General features: G+C 36.7%; 1 protein-coding gene across 8 annotated transcripts in view; it reads right to left on the reverse strand.

Moving 5' to 3' along the window:
• The window catches only part of LOC145266450 (zinc finger CCHC domain-containing protein 7-like), a 90,845-nt gene that overhangs the window by 32,033 nt on the left and 39,581 nt on the right, over positions 1 to 19,231 (reverse strand). For all 8 annotated transcript variants that reach the window (XM_080122171.1, XM_080122146.1, XM_080122191.1 and 5 more), the window contains 2 exons: positions 19,059 to 19,148; positions 1,037 to 1,112 (listed from right to left, as the gene is read on the reverse strand). In XM_080122171.1, the coding sequence (XP_079978297.1) occupies positions 1,037 to 1,112; positions 19,059 to 19,148 (166 nt within the window). The remainder of the gene's footprint in view (positions 1 to 1,036; positions 1,113 to 19,058; positions 19,149 to 19,231) is intronic.

A 19,231-nucleotide genomic window follows, 5' to 3' on the forward strand; every position in this document is an offset into this window, starting at 1 on the left:
GATTTTGTCAGGCATCTTTGCTATTGAGGACTAGTTTGAAATTACCATACAATCAAGTACATCAAGGATTAGAGAAAGGATGACTCACACTTTTAACGAAGAAGTTGACATTGAATTTTGACATTTTTGTTTCATTTATGTTGTCCTTTACTTCTCACATGCCATGAGCAATGTTTTTAACAAAGCAGAAAAAATTGCTGTTTCTGGGTTGAAATTTATCACTAACACTTATTGTTTTTGACCTTGAAGAAGTATTTCTTTTTTAGCACTTTACATCAAGGTTTTATATCTTGTCTGGAGTGATTGCCATAAAAAAACACTCCAGAAAAATGGTCTCTGTAAAATATTCACTATTGGTTGAAATACTCAATCGTTTCTTTGAGGGCCGAGCACTTGTTAGCATTTAACTATTTAGCATTTAACTATTTAGCATTTAACTATTTAGCATTTAACTATTTAGCATTTAACTATTTAGGTGCCGACCAAAACACAGCAGTAGGTAACTCAACTTGCTAAACAAACTGATGTTGGTCATAACACTACTATTAACTCCTTGCAAGCTACTAAATCTAGCTCTAGTCACTGAGCTATTGAAATCTTGGTAAACATAAATCAGAGTCATGGACTACTAAACATAGTGACAGCTTATAAACTGGCTCAGGAACTCACACACAATTTCACATGTATATATGGACAAAACATTTTCATTCTGTAGATGCTTTGACTTTTCCTGACTATTTTCGTCTTAACTCTTTGGAGTGGCTAAGTGGTTAACGAAATGGACTGACGACCTGGGTGTTCCAAGTTTAAATTCAGTTTGTTCCACAAAATCATTTTCACTTAGAATGTTGTTTGGGTAAGTAATTTTTACCTGGCATGGGACTGGTATTCTAATATATGTGTGTGTGTGTGTTTGTGTGTGTGTGTATGCGCAAGGTTGTTTGTATAGACTCGGAAGGTCTAATAACGTTATAAAAATCTATTCAAATATTTATAGTTATTAAAAAAAAACAAAAAAAAACATTAATTTACTTACTGTTTCCAAGACCAAAATTTACAACAAAAGGGTATGACCAAAAGGTAAACTGATTCATCGGATCTTCCATGCATTCCTGAGAGAAAAAAAATATTATAAGCAATTACAATTTAAGGATTCATATTGGCATTCAAATCTTTGGAAAAATAATTGAGTTCTCAGAATTAATTTAACTAAATTTGCTAAAAGAATAATTTTGCAAAAACAAAAAACCGATTTCACCACAAAACTGACTGTATATTATGCTGTGATTTGAATCATTAAAAAAAATTCACAATCCTTTCCGTAATCCAACCATATTTGGTACAAATAAATTTTAGTCTATGCCTGACTACAAAATTATATTTGTGAATGCCAAACAATTTTCAGAGATATAAGCATGAGGTGCCTTCAATAAGTTTCCAAACATTTTTCCTATAGGCACTTTTATTGATAGTACACGCATGAAACTCTAGTTCCTTTTGAAGTAATCTCTTTGCACTGCAATGCACTTGTTGTATCGTTCCAACAACTTTTGGAAGGCTCAATGGAAGTCCTTTTGTGTGGACATGTCAATGACCCTTGTCACAGCTTCTTTCATCTTATCTCATAACGACAGCCTCAAAGGTTTTTCTAAAGCTTAGGGAATAATCAAAAGTCACAAGGAGCAAAGTCTGGACTATATAGGGAGGGTGAGGAACTGTTTTGATGCCCATCTTGGTCAAATAGTCTGTGGCAAGGATGGAGTTGTGGATTGGTGCATTTGCATCTTCAGTTCCTCGCAAATAATTGGGTGTACATTCCCACACTGACATCAAACTGTGCACATACTGTCTCTCTAGATACACGACGGTCCTTATCCATGAAATTCTTTTAATTTAATCAACTATGGTGTTCTGACTACCTTACTCTTTCCACACCTCTCATTATCTCTTACAGACTCATTGCCTTCCTTGAATCTCCTATGCCACTCAAAAACTGGTGCTCGATTCATGCAAGATGGTTAAAAGCAGTTTAAAGCATTCCATACGTTTCTGAGCCATTTTTCCAACTTTAAAACAGAATAGTATTGCATATCATTCTTTTTAAGTGTCCTCATAACCGGACTGCATTTTTGAAATATTAAATTGCTGTGACAATCAGGCTTTAGTAGGGTGTACTCCAATTCCTGCTGTAGCTGTTCATTTGAACATGAAATCATAAAAAATTACGTAATTATCTCATAAACTGTATCAATTGAATTTTCAAAAGTTTATGACAATTTTAAATGCCCGCAAAAAAAAGTCTGGAAAGTTATTAAAGGCATCTTGTATATATAAGAAAAGATTAAAAACTGTTAAAATATATTTTACATAAACGTATTGTTCGACAGAATACTCAAAAAGGTATATTGAAATTTCCTTAATCCGCAGAGTTTCAAAGAAATGCGTTCTTATGAGAAGAAAGATTAATTTTTTTTTTTTTTTTTTTTTTTTTTTACACAGTGATCACCACTTATCAAGGCCCGGAAGCCACTCAGGGATAAGGGTTATTGTAAGTACATCACGTTAGTGAGGAGATTTTATGAAGTGTTTAATTAGGGGGGCGGTTCATTAGGAATTTGTTAACATTAGACTTGAAGACATCCAAGTTGTAGTCCGGAGGGAAGCAGGCAGACGGAACAGAGTTCCACAGGCGTGCAGTTCTAAGAAAGAAGCTTTGCTCATGAAATCCGCGTTTTGATTTAGGCACAGATATAGAGTGGGGGAAATTTTTCACAGTGGATTCAGCTAGACGGGTGTTTTTCGTGAAAGATTCGCGAGGGGGGACCAGGGATTGGAGTTCAGACGAGCACCTGCCATGAAAATAACGATAAAACAAGGATAGGCTCGCAACGTCTCTTCTGTGGGAGAGAGGTTGCAGGGTAGAGAAAAGGGCATCCCCCACTAAACCACGAAGTCTATTTTGTACTCTGTCAAGGCATGATAGGCTGTTTTTGGCAGCTCCTGCCCAGATATGGCAACAGTATTCCATCCTTGGCCGTACTTGGCTTTTATATAGATAGAGAATTGCATCAGTAGTGAGATATCTTCTGGAGCGGTAGAAGGATCCCACCATCTTTCCTGCGACCTTGGCCACAGACTTGATGTACGTGTTCCATTTCAGATCAGGAGTAAAGGTCAAACCCAGAAGCTTGTCAAAACACGGGGCCTCACCCAGACGAGAGCCATCCATCACAATTGATGCCAGCTGGGGATCAGAGCGTTGATGATGTAAGGATAGGAGTTTGGTTTTGGATGCATTAAAGGTAACTAGCCACATCTTCCCCAACTGAACCACGCGCTCGAGATCAGAGGAGAGAGAATCCGAGAGAACTTCGTCATTTACAGCCTTTGATGTGTTGCCGTAGATGGTCGTGTCATCAGCATAGATGTCAACGAATGATTTAAGTATGTGTTTAGGGAGGTCATTGATGTAGATCAGGAAGAGAGTTGGGCCCAGGATTGACCCCTGAGGGACTCCAGCATTTATATTGCAGGCCTCCGATTTTTGTCCATCTACCACTACTCTTATGAGCCTATCAGAGAGAAATGATTTAATGATTGAGAAAACATTTCCAGTTATACCATAGCTGGAAATCTTGTGAAGTAGACCCTTATGCCATACTTTGTCAAAGGCCTTTGATATGTCGAGAGCAATTGCCCTAGAAAGGAAGCCTTTGTCAAGAGATTCACTAATCCTGTGGGATATAACCGTCAGCACATCTGCGGTAGATCTTGCAGAGCGGAAACCATATTGTGTGTCACTAAGAAGGTTATTCCTGCTGAGGTGGTTTACTATTTCTCTATTTAATATTGATTCAAGTAACTTACTCATAACACAGAGAAGACTTATTGGTCTGTATTGAGAGGGAGATGACTTATCACCTGAATTCTTAAATACAGGGCAAACTGAGGAGGTCTTCCAGGGGGTCGGAAAGCACTTCTCCTTAAGGCAGCGCTTAAATAGTTTCGTAAGTATGGGAGCAAGTTCTGGTTGAAGCTTTTTTAACACTATAATTGGGATGCCATCAGGGCCAGTTGCTTTACTGGAATCTAGGTTTTTTATTAGCTTGACGACCTCATGCACGGATATTTGTATGTTACCTAGCTTGTTCTGTGTTATAGGAGGAAATATGGGGAGTTGATGGCCTTCGTCGCATAGGGTAGAATTAGCTGCAAAGTTCTTTACAAATAGTTTGGCCTTGTCTGATGCTGACGAGATAACCTCTGGTCCATTGATAATGGTTGGGATAGAACGCACACTTCTGTTCAAGATCCTATTTGTTATTTGCCAAAACTGGTGGGAACCAAGCCGCTGATCAGCTACCTTGGATTTAACAGACTTGGCATATAGCTCTCTTGCATTTTTTATTACTCTTTTACAGTGGTTGCTGGCAGTCCTGAAAGCAGCTTTAGTCTCAGTGCATCTATTACGTTGGTAGTTATGGAAAAAGTGATTTCTGTGCGCGATAGCAGCAGCACATTCTGGGGAGAACCATGGCTGGCTGTTAGGTTTTTGTTGGAATTTTTTAGATGGTATGAATTGGTCTATGCCTACAATTAACCATTCGGTCAGATCTGATACTATAGAGGACACATCGTTTTTAAACATGGAGTGCAGAGGTAAATCAGATATGAATGTACGGAAGCTATCCCAGTCAGCCATAGAGTATCGGTATACAGTACGGTGGAGGGGTACGTCTGATGGCTTCTTACATTTTGTTTTTATCTTAACTGATACGACGGAGTGGTCGGAGGATCCTAAAGGAGAATGAACGGTACATGAACATAGCTCAGGGGAAGTTGAAAGAAAAAGGTCTAAGAGGCTTGCATATTGATTGGGTGTATCGGGCACACGGGTGGGTTCGCGAACAATCTGAGTGAGGTCATAAGCAATGGCAAAATCATGACAAAACCTCCCCTCATCATCTGTCTTATTTGAATGGGTTAGCCATTCCACGTTATGGACGTTGAAGTCACCACAGATGTGGATGTTAGCCGAGGGATGTGAAGACAGTATGTGGTCTATTTTCTCAGATATGCTCTTAAAGATAGTAACTCCGCTGTTGTGGGGCCTATAGAGGGCAAATATAAATACAGTGGTGTTAGCAAGTGCAACCCTGAAGCACATATAGGGTAAATTAGGATCTTCTCTAGAGATATCCCTGCCACATGGGAACCCATCCTTAATGTAGGCACATATTCCATGCCCATGGCGATCTTGGGAGTCAGATTTAGCTGTTAAATTGGAGTATCCATTAATTATGAACTCATCTAGGGAAGTGGTCGGCCCTATTCCAGTTTCACATAGAAATAATATGTCCGGTTTCGTCTCCTGTAATTGGGTTTCAACCTCTGGAAGGTTGGAACGTAGACCCCTGATATTGGAGAAGGAGACCTGGTAGTAGGGGTCTACGCTGGAAGATGGGGTTCTAGGTTTAATCGAGTTTTTATTCTGGAGATATTTCATGTTGAGGTTTTGGGATTTGTGGAATAGGTCGGCATACTTGGTTAGAGCAGTACAGAGAGGGAAAGAAGAGAGAAAAAGACAGGAAAATTTTTTTTTTTTTATTTGTAGCACACGAAAAGGTAAAGCCGTAACAATTACCCACTAGTATGGCATCGAGAGGCCCCACCAGAGACTACTGCATGGTCCAGATCCACTCACCAAATGGCAATACAGCAGTCCCAGTACTTTGCGCCTGCTGATAGGACAGCCTCCTTAGTGGTTAATCCAAGGTTCGGGTCCCTGACTATCAGGCGGATAACGTCAGCCCAGACAAAACGTTTACCTCCAGCACCCTTACTAGTGACATGGCAACAAGGACAGACAAAGACAGAAAAATATCCGACATCTCAGACTACTGGTCACCAAGTAGTACCGACCTTTAAGCAGCTTTTTCTTCACCCTTTGTCAGAAACATCACTCATTGAATGAGGACTGAATGACAAAATAGGAGAAGCGAGAGTTACTGGAGCTGCCGATAACACATCCACTGTATTATCTACTCTCCATTTAAAAAAAAAAAAAAAAAAAAAAAAAAGGGGGGGGGGAGAAAGGGGAATGGGTACAAGTGACTTATATCTAAGTAGTAAGTCCGGTGCGAACTTAATAATTCATGACACTTTTGGTGATAATCTCCCCTCCCATATTAATGGGTGGAAGTTTGTCGGTTATCTATCTAGTTTGAATCATTAAAGTTTCATCTTATAATTAATTAAAATCCAATAATTAACTATTATCAATTTGTAAAGACTGCTTAATATTAATTTACATTAGAGTTTAAATAATTATTCAAGGTTTTAGTTTAGGAGGTCCGTTTTCATGAGTGACTTTCTTTGCACTGTATTATATTTAGAATGTACTTGAACATAAGGCTAACTATATAAGGTAGGATTCGAAAAAAAGAAGAAAGAATTTTCAATACAGGCAAGCTTGCAGTAATAGTATATATTAAGTATACTACTTAAATAAAGTCCTAAGTTTATCTACTCTAGAGAATAATTTCCAGCATTTTTTTTTTTTTTTTTTTTTTTTTTTTCGTTTGTTGCCAGCATTTTGATTGTTTGTTTTCATCGTTCAGCTTTGTAGCAGGAGGGGGGGACGGATAAGACGGAATAAAGACAAAAAGACAGGAGAAATACAGACAAAATACATAAAACACGAAAAGTAAATTTAAAACAATGTAACAAAACATTTAGGATTAGTTTAGAAAAAAAAAAAATAAAAAAGTAAAAATAAAAAATAAAAATACTTAACGTTTTTGCACTAGAGATTCCGCCAGCGGTTTTTTTATCAACTGTTAGCTAGCATATGGCTTACTAGAGTGAAAACTTACTTACTTAGTTAGAAATGAAAATTACTTACTTACTTACTTACTTAGAAATGAAAATTATAGCAAAGCTATGAATTTGCTGGTACTGACATTAATTCAAACAGCATGGTATGAAAACTAGTCATAGATGCAAAAAAACTTGTTTCTGCAAGATGGGGGGAAAAAAATTAAGAAATCAGAGAATTTACCAACTTTTTGGATTATTGCAATTCTCTTTTGAATTTTAATTTGAATCTGGGTGTCAACAGCATAATTTCTGATGAGAACATTGTCTCCTATTATCTCTTTGTATTGATAATACGTGATCTCTTCATATCTTTTATATAGGTTTTTAATTCTTAATTTCTTTTTCTCATTTTATAAACCCTTTGCACAAAACCTTTTTTCTCATTTTATAAACCCTTTGCACAAAACCTTTTTTTTCTTGCATTCATGACTAGTTTTCATACCATGCTGTTTGAATTAATGCCAGTACCAATAAATTCATAGCTTCACTATAATATTCATTTGCTAATATCTTTCCTCTGATGAGAAGAACGTATTTCTTTGAAACTCTGCGGATTAAGAGAATTTCAATGTATCTTATTTGAGTATTCTATCGAACAATAAATTCATGTAAAATATATTTTTACAGTCTTTAATTCGTGTTATTCTCTCTCTCTCTTTTCCAAATCAGTGTTTAAGAAATACTGCTTATTTTTCGTTTAGTAGGTTTAAAATTTTTCAAATTTCTCGCTAGACATTACTGCCAAACATTTGTTTCATTATTATAAAAGGAAAAAAAAATGGCGCTGATGTTTTCATGATTGCAGGGAATTCAAAAGTGAAAGTTAAGTCTTTAAATTATTTGAAAGAAGTTTCTCATGAGAATTAAAGCTTAAAAGCGTCTCTAGTATAAGTGTTGAGTCGTGCTAAAAAGTGATGAAAACCAAAACTGAACTGTATTTATCAGAGAAATCACAATCTATTAGATCGAGAAGAAAGTTATTGTGCGATTTTTAATTTTGATTTCAAACCATGTATTTTCAAATATATTTTCATTATAATACTTTTACTTTATATATCATTTTAAAGAGTGTTTTTAACTCTATCTAATCGTCTAAATTACAATTGTTTTAAAAAAATTGCCTTCTTTTCAGAACGTTGAATAGAAGATGAAAAAAATGCAAATTTGCACAATTTTCTTATTTCAATTAAAGCTAAGCCAAAAAGCATCTGGAACAGCTCGTGATATCAATGAAGCATTTGGCCCAGGAACTACTACTGAATGCACAGCACAATGGTGGTTTTAGAAATTTTGCGGTGGCGACGAGAGTCTTGAAGATGACGAGTGTAATGGTTGGCTATCGGATGTTAATAACGATCAATTAAGAGTCTTAGTCGAAGCTAATCGGCGCACAACTGTTCAAGAACTTGCTTCTGCACTAGACGCAATGTATACAATGATTTCCAACCAGTTAAGAGATGGGAAAGACAAAAAAAAAAAAATCTTGATAAATGGGTGCCTCACAAATTGAATGACATCCAAAAGAAATGCTGTGTGATCTTCCCTTCTTTTACGCAACAAGAACGACCTGTTTCTTGACAGGGTTGTGATTAGCAATGAAAAGTGGGTTCTTTATGACAATCGACAATGCTCAGCTCAGTGGTTAGATGCTGACGGAGCTCCACGACACTTCCCGAAGCCAGAGTTGCACCAAAAGAAGGTCATGTTGACTGTTTGGTCGTCTGCAACACGTCTTGTCCATTACAATTTTACTTCATTTCTGATAAGATTTATTCAGTAAAAAGAAAACAATTTCTTTAAAGTTTTACGATACAACTTATTTAATATAAAGCTCTTTTATTAAGTGCTTCGTGCTTGTCAAAATATAGTCGACAAATCGATTTTTTAAATACATTGTTTTAAGCAAAAACAATATTATGTATTTATGGTACTCTTGCATAATTTGACCCAGATTCTTGGGAATTCCTGTCAAGCATGGATCGGGCGAGACTGGCAATCATCAATTTCAGCTGAGCGTGGTTCAAATGTTCAAACGTTAAATTGACTTTTTAATTTTTATTTACAACACCGACAAGGAAGGTTTTTTTTTTTTGGTGACCATACCAAATTGCGATGCCGAAACCCTCCTTCCAATAATAAATATATATATATATATATATATATATATAGTTCATTATGTTTCTTTGGTGACCACCCTTGATGCTTGTCCAGAATCTCCCCACCTTGCTATGAAAAAACAAAAGTAAAGAAAAATTTCTGAAACGGATGTACTTGCAACAGAAAAAAAAATTTTACACCACAAGCCGTCTAAATTGATCAAGTAGTTTTATTTGAATTAATAAAATCAAATTTTATGGCTAAACAAGGAGCAACGATTTCACACGCCATCTTAAAAACAGATAATTGCAAATAATTCAAACTTTTGCAAGATTTTATAAAATCATTGTGAACATGGGGAGGGGAGATCATTGCAAAAATTTGCTTAAAAATGATTTTCTTTACAAAACTAAATCTACTTAACCAATTTACATGATGCTTGGAATATGATATTTTCTTTCCATCGCAAAGAAATGGCAAAAACACTAGAGGATGGCCTCCAATCTGTAGTAAAATGGGGACATAAATGGATGGTCACATTCAATGCTGCCAAGACTAAACTGGTTTCCTTCAATAATTACAAGAAACCTTCTCTGCCACCTATAGCAATGGCCAGTGACTCCCTGTCTGAGCGTACATCTTTCAAACTGCTTGGCCTAACGTTCACAGATAACATGAGTTGGAACAATTATATTGAAAACATTGCCAGGGCTGTTGCGAAAAAGGTAGGCTCTCTCTACCGTGCTAGAAAACTACTGACACCTGAAAGTATTCTGTACCTCTATAAGGCCACCATTCGCCCATGTATGGAGCATTACTCTCATATTTGGGCTGGTGCATCTGCTGCTAGTCTCTCGCTCTTAGACAAGATTCAAAAGAGAGTCGCCCATCTGATAGGCTCTGAACTGGCATCTACGTTTCAGCCTCTGTCCCATCGACGAAACGTTGCTTTCCTCTGCCTGTTCTACAAGTATTTTAATGGTGAATGCTCTGACAAACTGCAGACACTTGTGCCCCCACAACGTAGACACCCTCGACAAACCCGACAGGCAGCTAAATCCCACCCCTACTCAGTAGAGATCCCTAGATGTAAAAGATCTTTCTACTCCAGTAGTTTCTTCCCCAGAACCGCTAGACTCTGGGATTCCATTCCAGGTCCCTGCTTCCCTTATTGTACTGACATGTAGAAGTTCAAGTGTAACATGAACCAACATCTTGCTGCCCAAATCCCAGCATAGTGCCCCGGTAGTTGCTGCCACTGATAGTAGCCCCCTACACCAAAGTGGCAATGTGCCTTGTTTGGGGTGAAAATGTAATTTAAAAAAAAAAAAGTACATACATTATACAGATTTTTTTTATTTTTGTTTTTCGATAAGGCTATAGAAGTTTTGGACAAACGCTTTTTACTTTTTTTTTTTTTTTTTTAACTATTTCAAATCAATCATTTATGCCCCGTCCCCAATTGCACGGAGCATCTAAGTGATTATTAATAATTCAGATCAACTTCTGTTAAACATTTCATCCAATAATTTCTAAAAACAATTATTTCTTTTTCAACCATTACTTCTGATTTTGCTGAATTTCATCTGGAAATGTTCTATGTTATTGTGATTTTTAATCCGATTTGTCAATTTGTTGCAAAGATGTAAAAAAAACAAAAACAAAAAAAATGTTATATCGTAGATTATTATGAATAACAAGTCATTACTGGGGTTGTACAGAAAGGGTTTATTTAGGTAAAAAGGTACACACATTTCTAAGCGTTCATTGACAGCTAAGTACTAATTCTGTCTCCCACGTGAGGAGAGTTTGCTTGTCTTTTTATAGACGTAACAGTCCATTCATTTGAGGGGTGTTGGATCAGTCCATTATATCACCTTCCTCCCAAGCTAAATTCTTCCCTAGAATTTCGCTTCACCATTTTTTTCTTTTTTGACTTTGTCCAAAAAATTCAGTTCTTTTTCTTTTTCTTTCACTTCTCCTTAAAATTTGCGTTTGCGAATTTTTGGATTTTGGAGAGTGACTTGTATTTTCAGTTACTGGTGCTTCCTTTTTTGGAGGCTCTATGTGAAAAATGTCATACAGTACTTCCATCGGTACTTCATTGTTTTTAACTATTTCAATATATCGGGGTCTGAGTTGGTTGAGATGTTTCTTGTGGGAAAATGTCTGACCTTTTATAATGTAGACCATTCTTCCAATTCTTTTTGAAATTATGCCTTCTTCCCAAAAACTCTTCCCTGCCCGATAATCGTTGAAAAAAACTTTATCCCCGTCCTTGTATATCTTGTATCGTCCATTATCTTTTACACTTTTTTTTACTTTTTTACTCGGAATTAACCGGTCGAACACAAAGCGCACTTTTCTGGCAAACATTATTTCCGCTGGGGATAAATTTGCATTTGTATTCGGATTAGGCGTTATCCTGTATACTGCTAAAAATTTCTGAAGACTTTTTTCTTCCGTGTCGATGTTATCGTTCTTTTTTAACGCTCATTTAAAAGTATCGACAAATCTTTCAGCTTGTCCGTTAGATCGAGGGCTATAAGTTGGTGTTGTGACATGCTCTATGGCCATTGACTCACAGTAGATCTTAAATTCTTGACCTTTGAACATGGTGCCATTATCACTAACAATTGTTTTTGGTACGCCAAAACGCCCAAATACCTCGTCCAACGCCTTTATTGTGTTTGCCGCCCGCTGTAGGATGTTTGAATTTTAAAATTTCTGGCCATTTCGACATGCTATCTACTATTACCAGGTAATAATATCCTTTTAGAAGTCCTGCGTAATCTATATGGATCCGCGTCCATGGTATATCTGTTTTAGGCCAAGGTTGCGTCTTAATGGGCGGCGCTTTTGCTGCTAGTTGGCAACCCTTACATAATTTTATCATTTTTTCTATGTCCTGATCCATTCCAGGCCAGTACGTATATGCTCTCATTAGTGCTTTCATTCTGGAGATTCCAGGATGTCCCATGTGGAATTCTTTTAAAATTCTCTTCTGTAATACTTGAGGTATTACCACTCTATCTGCGTACATTAGAGTTTCATCGCACTTTGAAAATGGAAAAACGGTTTATCCTTTCCTCTTCTTTTCTTTTTGTCCCACTTGTTTTTTTATCTTGTTAATGTATTCATCTGTTCTTGTTGCTTTCTTTATTTCCTCAAGTGTTACTGGAAGTTCCCTAACAGTATTTATTAATATATCTGTTCGTTCATTTTCTTCTTTTAGTGCAGCTATAACAGTTTCTTCAAGTAATTTAGTTTTATTTGGGATCAACCTGGACAACCCATCTGCATGTGCAATTTTGCTGGATGCTAGGTGTTTCATTTTAAAATTGTAGTTTAACAGGATCATGCTCCATCTTTGTAACCTATTAGCCGTATGAGTAGGAACTCCTTTTTTGGAACCAAAAATCGATAACAAAGCTTTGTGGTCCGTTTCCAAGATAAAAAATCTTCCATGAATGAACCTATGAAATTTCCTCATGGCATATACAATTGCCAGACCTTCTTTTTCTATCTGACTATAATTTTTTTCTGCGGGTAGCAAAACCCTTGAGGCATGAATAATATGTTTAGTCGATCCATCTTTGAGTCTGTGTAGTAGCACAGCACCTAAACCGTATTCGCTCGCATCTGCTGCTACAATTAATTCTTTTTTCGGATCGTAGTGAGCTAGTGCTAAATCCGATAACAGACATTTTTTAATCTTTAGGAATGCTTCATCACATTCTTTTGTCCAGAGCCATTTTTTATTCTTTTTCAATAATTCGTTTAAAGGTGCTCTTAGTTCATGCATCTTTGGGATATAAGAATTATAATAATTTGCTAGTCCCAAAAATGACTGTAGCTGCACTATATTTTCTGGTCTAGGCATGTTTTTGATTGCTTCAGTCCTATTAGGATTAGGTTTTCTACCATTTCGATCAATCACTTGTCCCAAATATTCAATTTTGTCCATCCCAAAATTACATTTTTCGAGAGCCACTTTCAATCCATAGTTTGATATTCTCTCGAATACTTTGCCAATGTGGATTTTATGTTCTTCCACATTTTTACTTCTTATAAGGATGTCATCTAGATAAGCCATAGCAAAATCCAAACCTGCTAGCATTGTATCCATAATTTGCTGGAACAAATTTGGGGCTACTTTTAAACCAAAAGGCAAACGTTTTAGTGAAAATAGTCCTTTATGGGTATTTAATGTCAGGTACTTAGCACAATCTTCCTGGACTTTTACTTGCCAATACGCTTCAGACAAATCAATTTTTGTAAAAATTTTTCCTCCGCTTAACTTCGAAAAAATTTCCTCTGGGGTAGGAAGCGGGTAGTTATGCTCCTTGAGACAATCATTTAGACCTGCCGAAAAGTCCGCGCATACCCTGATTTTATTATTTTTCTTCTTAACGTAAACCGTGGGTGAAGCCCATTCAGAATAGTCCACTTTTTCTATTACTCCAATATCTTGAAGTCTCTTTAATTCTTTCTCTATAGTTTCTAATGCTGAATATGGAACCTTTCTTTTGGGTTTGAAAACTGGTTTAGCTTCGTCCTTTAGTTCAAATTTCACCTCCGTTTTCGTGCAGCAACCCAAACCTTCAGAGAATACCTCTTTAAAGTCTTTTTTTAATTTGTCAATAAACTTTCCTCGTAGTTTAGACTTTTCTAAACCCGCCAGACTTACTTTATTGCAAAATGAGCTTATGGGTTTTCCCCATAAATTAAAAAGAATCATTAAGTCTATACCGAACAAATTAGAATTTTTCCCCGGTACGACATATAACTTGGTTTTCACAGCATTCTCCTTTAGAGACACATTGGTAAAAAATTCACCCTTAAATTTTAGTTTATTTCCAGACACACTTCTGGCAATTTTTTTTGTATTTTGTAACTTTGGAAACCCAATTTTCTTCCAAGTTACTTCGTCAATTATACTTATGTCGCTTCCCGTATCTAGAAGACAGTTCACATTACAGCCATTAATTTTAATTTTAATATATTTTCTTTTATCACACCTAGACTCATTTTTAGAACCAATGGTCTTTATTTCTGCTTTTCGGTATGTTCCTTTCCTGCATACCGTTGATTTATGCCCTTTTTTATTACATTTGTTACATATTTTGTATTTAAAGTAACAATCTTTAGTGAAGTGGTTTTTTCCCCCACATGTCTTACAGGATTTTTCGTGTGCACATTTCATCACCCTTTCCATTTTTTTTTCTTCAAAATTTTTTCCTTCGATGCTTGTATTGTCCTGCTTTAAATTTAACAGTTTCTGACACTCTTCCGTAACTTTTTGTAACGTTATTTCTGTGTCTTGGTTCATAATGGATAATATCCTTGAACGAATATCCTTATCTTTAGAGGCTGTTAAACCTTGCACAAAGATTAGACTTTTAAACATATCCTCTTTGAGGTCTTTTAATTTAAAGGATTCACAATGAGCATTCACTTTCCCTGCATAAGTAATAAAATCTTCGTCCTTCTGCTTCGTGATATTTAAACATTTATAACGTGTATAGAATAGACTATCTCGTTCACTGAAAATGTTTGACAATATTTTTATTGTTTCACTAAAAGAAATCTCTTCAGGTTTCTTTGGCAGGATAAAATTCGTATACTTTGTATTTTCCTGAGATCCAAGTTTTTGAAGAGGAAGGATAATCTTCTCTTCGTCTGTCCAAGACTGACATCTCTTAGCAAAAATATTTTCGTATCTCCGAAAATATGCCGGAAAAGTTAACCCATTTGTCGGCTCGTATACAAATTCGGATAAAGAATTTGCTATTCCTTCAGGAGTGAAACGACAGTCTTTCTGCTGCGTTAAAATACTCTGTAGTATTTCGCTTTGCTTCAACTGCTGCTTCTGAAGTAATTCCATTTGTTTTTGTTGAGCAAACAATGCCGATTGCATAGTTCTAGTGAATTCCGCTAATTGCTCCATGTTAAAAAAAAAATTTTTTTTTTCTTTTTTTTTTTTTTTTTTTCACAAAACCACACAATTAAACAAAAGATTAACTCATATGTCCTATAAATTCAATGAATTAAAAGCACAATGTCCTTCCGATGAGAAGAAAAAAAAAAACACAAACACTTCCAGCCGAATAAAACTTGAAATGGACACTCCTTTTTTTTTTTTTTTAAATATTCTTTTAAAAAAAAATGTTCGTTTCAAAATGTCAATTTCTTTTTTTTTTTTTAGGAACGTAACCGACTGAAACACTTACTTTTTAAATGTTGGCTCTGTCGAAGTTTTTCTTTTTTCTTCTTCCTTCTTTGGATTTCTTTTGTTTTATGCTCGTTAATCTTCTTGTGTGCTTATTCCTTCGCTTTGTTTTTTAGTGAGTTTCGTTCAAATTCTTCGTCGCCAGTTGTTATATCGTAGATTATTATGAATAACAAGTCATTACTGGGGTTGTACAGAAAGGGTTTATTTAGGTAAAAAGGTACACACATTTCTAAGCGTTCATTGACAGCTTAGTACTAATTCTGTCTCCCACGTGAGGAGAGTTTGCTTGTCTTTTTATAGACGTAACAGTCCATTCATTTGAGGGGTGTTGGATCAGTCCATTATATCAAAAAACTTCATTTGTTATTTTATTCTGACGTTTTTCAGAATCTCTTTAACGATAATCTTCTAATTTCAACCACTTTAAGCATTTCACTACCCCAAAATTTGAATTTTGATAAAATTAACCACGGATGGGTTAAGCTGCCTTGGCCATAAAACACACAATGTCCTGATTGAATAAATATCATGCACGGCAGTCTACAGCAGCCAAGATAGTTATGGGTAGCTAGCCCCGGCACCAGCAGTGAATACTGTAGATCTGTGAACCATTGGGTTCAACATTGTTTTCATGGCATGTCACCACGTCTTCAGCTGGTCTTTTGAGCATCTTCGTCAATCTTGGATTGGTTCTCAAGATATTGCTTCCTGAATGAACTCTCCTGTGTCGTGGCATGCAGCGTGACCAAACCAACAAACTTTCTTTTTTTTAAAAGTGCTTAGTTAAGAGAAATGATCCTGCATTGTGTCAAGATTTGTGTATTGAAGATAAAATGGTGCCAGCAGACTTGCAGAATTTGGTGGAGGTAATACAGATCAAATTATCAACATCATTGGCCAGATTTGTGTATTGAAGATAAAATGGTGCCAGCAGACTTGCAGAATTTGGTGGAGGCAATACAGATCAAATTATCAACATCATTGGCCAGATTTGTGTATTGAAGATAAAATGGTGCCAGCAGACTTGCAGAATTTGGTGGAGGCAATACAGATCAAATTATCAACATCATTGGCCAGATTTGTGTATTGAAGATAAAATGGTGCCAGCAGACTTGCAGAATTTGGTGGAGGCAATACAGATCAAATTATCAACATCATTGGCCAGATTTGTGTATTGAAGATAAAATGGTGCCAGCAGACTTGCAGAATTTGGTGGAGGCAATACAGATCAAATTACCAACATCATTGGCCAGATTTGTGTATTGAAGATAAAATGGTGCCAGCAGACTTGCAGAATTTGGTGGAGGCAATACAGATCAAATTATCAACATCATTGGCCAGATTTGTGTATTGAAGATAAAATGGTGCCAGCAGACTTGCAGAATTTGGTGGAGGCAATACAGATCAAATTATCAACATCATTGGCCAGATTTGTGTATTGAAGATAAAATGGTGCCAGCAGACTTGCAGAATTTGGTGGAGGCAATACAGATCAAATTATCAACATCATTGGCCAGATTTGTGTATTGAAGATAAAATGGTGCCAGCAGACTTGCAGAATTTGGTGGAGGCAATACAGATCAAATTATCAACATCATTGGCCAGATTTGTGTATTGAAGATAAAATGGTGCCAGCAGACTTGCAGAATTTGGTGGAGGCAATACAGATCAAATTATCAACATCATTGGCCAGATTTGTGTATTGAAGATAAAATGGTGCCAGCAGACTTGCAGAATTTGGTGGAGGCAATACAGATCAAATTATCAACATCATTGGCCAGATTTGTGTATTGAAGATAAAATGGTGCCAGCAGACTTGCAGAATTTGGTGGAGGCAATACAGATCAAATTATCAACATCATTGGCCAGATTTGTGTATTGAAGATAAAATGGTGCCAGCAGACTTGCAGAATTTGGTGGAGGCAATACAGATCAAATTATCAACATCATTGGCCAGATTTGTGTATTGAAGATAAAATGGTGCCAGCAGACTTGCAGAATTTGGTGGAGGCAATACAGATCAAATTATCAACATCATTGGCCAGATTTGTGTATTGAAGATAAAATGGTGCCAGCAGACTTGCAGAATTTGGTGGAGGCAATACAGATCAAATTACCAACATCATTGGCCAGATTTGTGTATTGAAGATAAAATGGTGCCAGCAGACTTGCAGAATTTGGTGGAGGCAATACAGATCAAATTACCAACATCATTGGCCAGTAATTGTCTGTATTTTTGAGATGAGGTGTTTTCATTGATTGAGATTGTCGGACTGACTTCCTCATCTTGGTTGTTATTGTCACAACGTGTTAATAGTATAAGAGACGAGAATGAAACCCAAAAATCTCCAACGGTCTGCCTACCATACATACGAGGCATCTCCGAAAAGATTCAGAGAATATGTGCCCCCTACAACATCAGGACAGTATTCAAAAGCGAGTCAACACTCCGACGACACCTGGTACGAGTGAAGCCCCGCATGGATGAGAACATGACCAAAAACTGCATAAACTCCATCCCATGCAGTTGCAGAAAGGTTTACAAGGGTGAAACATGCCGCCCCCTTAAATTAAGGGTGGAAGAACACCGAAAAGCGGTAACTAAAGGGGAGACGGAAAAATCGGGTATAGCCAACCATGTCTGGATGGAGAGGGGGATCATCGCCCCCTATGGGATGAAGTAAAAATAATAAACAGAGAAACCCACTGGAAAGTGAGAAAACTTAAAGAAACAGCTCACATGCTCGGACATAACAACCTACTGAGCAAACCAAGCATAGAGCTGAATGCAATTTGGACACCTCTGATAGAGAGAGAAAACCTTGAATAACAACATAGGTTTAAGATTAACAAAAACCAACTAAGAATTGTCCTAGTGACATATGGCCGAGTGGTCCTAGACGTTGTATCAAAGTTTACAGTTACCCAAAGGTGCTGAGTTCAATCCTGAATGAAGGCAGTGAAAAAAGTAACATTCAAAACAGAGAAAGCCTAGCTGGAGTCCGAACACTGTACCCCTGTAATAATAATAAAGGGTTGGGTTCGAGACTCCTAACAAACGGTTCCCCAGTTCGATACAAAACACCTGACGAAGGCCGGAGGGCAAAACGGCCGAAACGTTGTGACAATAACAACCAAGATGAGGAAGTCAGTCCGACAATCTCAATCAATCACTGGCCAGATTTCATAGCTGTAAAGAAGGAGCAATGAAACAAGTGCCTGAAAAATCCAGACTTGTGTACTTCTTGTGATCTCGGCACAAAACCAGAAACGAGGTTGTAGGTTGTAAGCATTGTTGATGTCGATGTCATTATATCCTTCAAACGTTGAGCTCAGGTATTTGAAGCAATCAACCTCTTCTAGGGTTTCCACATTAATAATAATCGCACGTTTTTTTCAAAGGGTAGAAATATTGCATAAAGGATTTTTGTTTTTGTAGCATTTACCATCATACTAATCTTAGATGTGAAGTGGCGTATTTTGTCTATAGCTAATTGGATGTCGGCAAAATTTTCTACATGAATGGCTATGTTGTTAACGTAGTCAAAGTCAGTCTGGACAAAGGTGCAGCCAACTGAGACACTCAATAAGAAACTGAACACTTGTGGTGATCCAATCAATGGCATAGTTAAACAGTGTGAGGGAAAGAATGTCTTGATGGGGGATGCATGCCTGTCAGATGTGATAAGTTTGCACAGTCAATTTTATAGGGTAAGCGAAGGCTCGACCCCACTGTTCAGCTCAAGTAATACCTTTAGTCATGGGATCATTAATGAACAGATACATGCGACAAATGCTGACAATAATAATAAAGTTATAATCATAAAATTAAAAAAAAAAAACTTACATATCCATAGTGACCTTTTTCTCCACAGTTATAGCAATAAACACGTTTGTTGACAATATAGTTACTTATTACGCATGGTCCTTTTGTAGTCTGGAAAAAAAAAATAGCATTCAAAAATGATACTTATTTCTCCATGTGAAAAGGTTATTTGGAATTTTTGGAATATTCCAACT

Source organism: Euprymna scolopes, chromosome 4 (genome assembly GCF_053919585.1).
Source record: "Euprymna scolopes isolate OS-2025 chromosome 4, ASM5391958v1, whole genome shotgun sequence".
Classification (NCBI taxonomy): Eukaryota; Metazoa; Mollusca; class Cephalopoda; order Sepiida; family Sepiolidae; genus Euprymna; species Euprymna scolopes.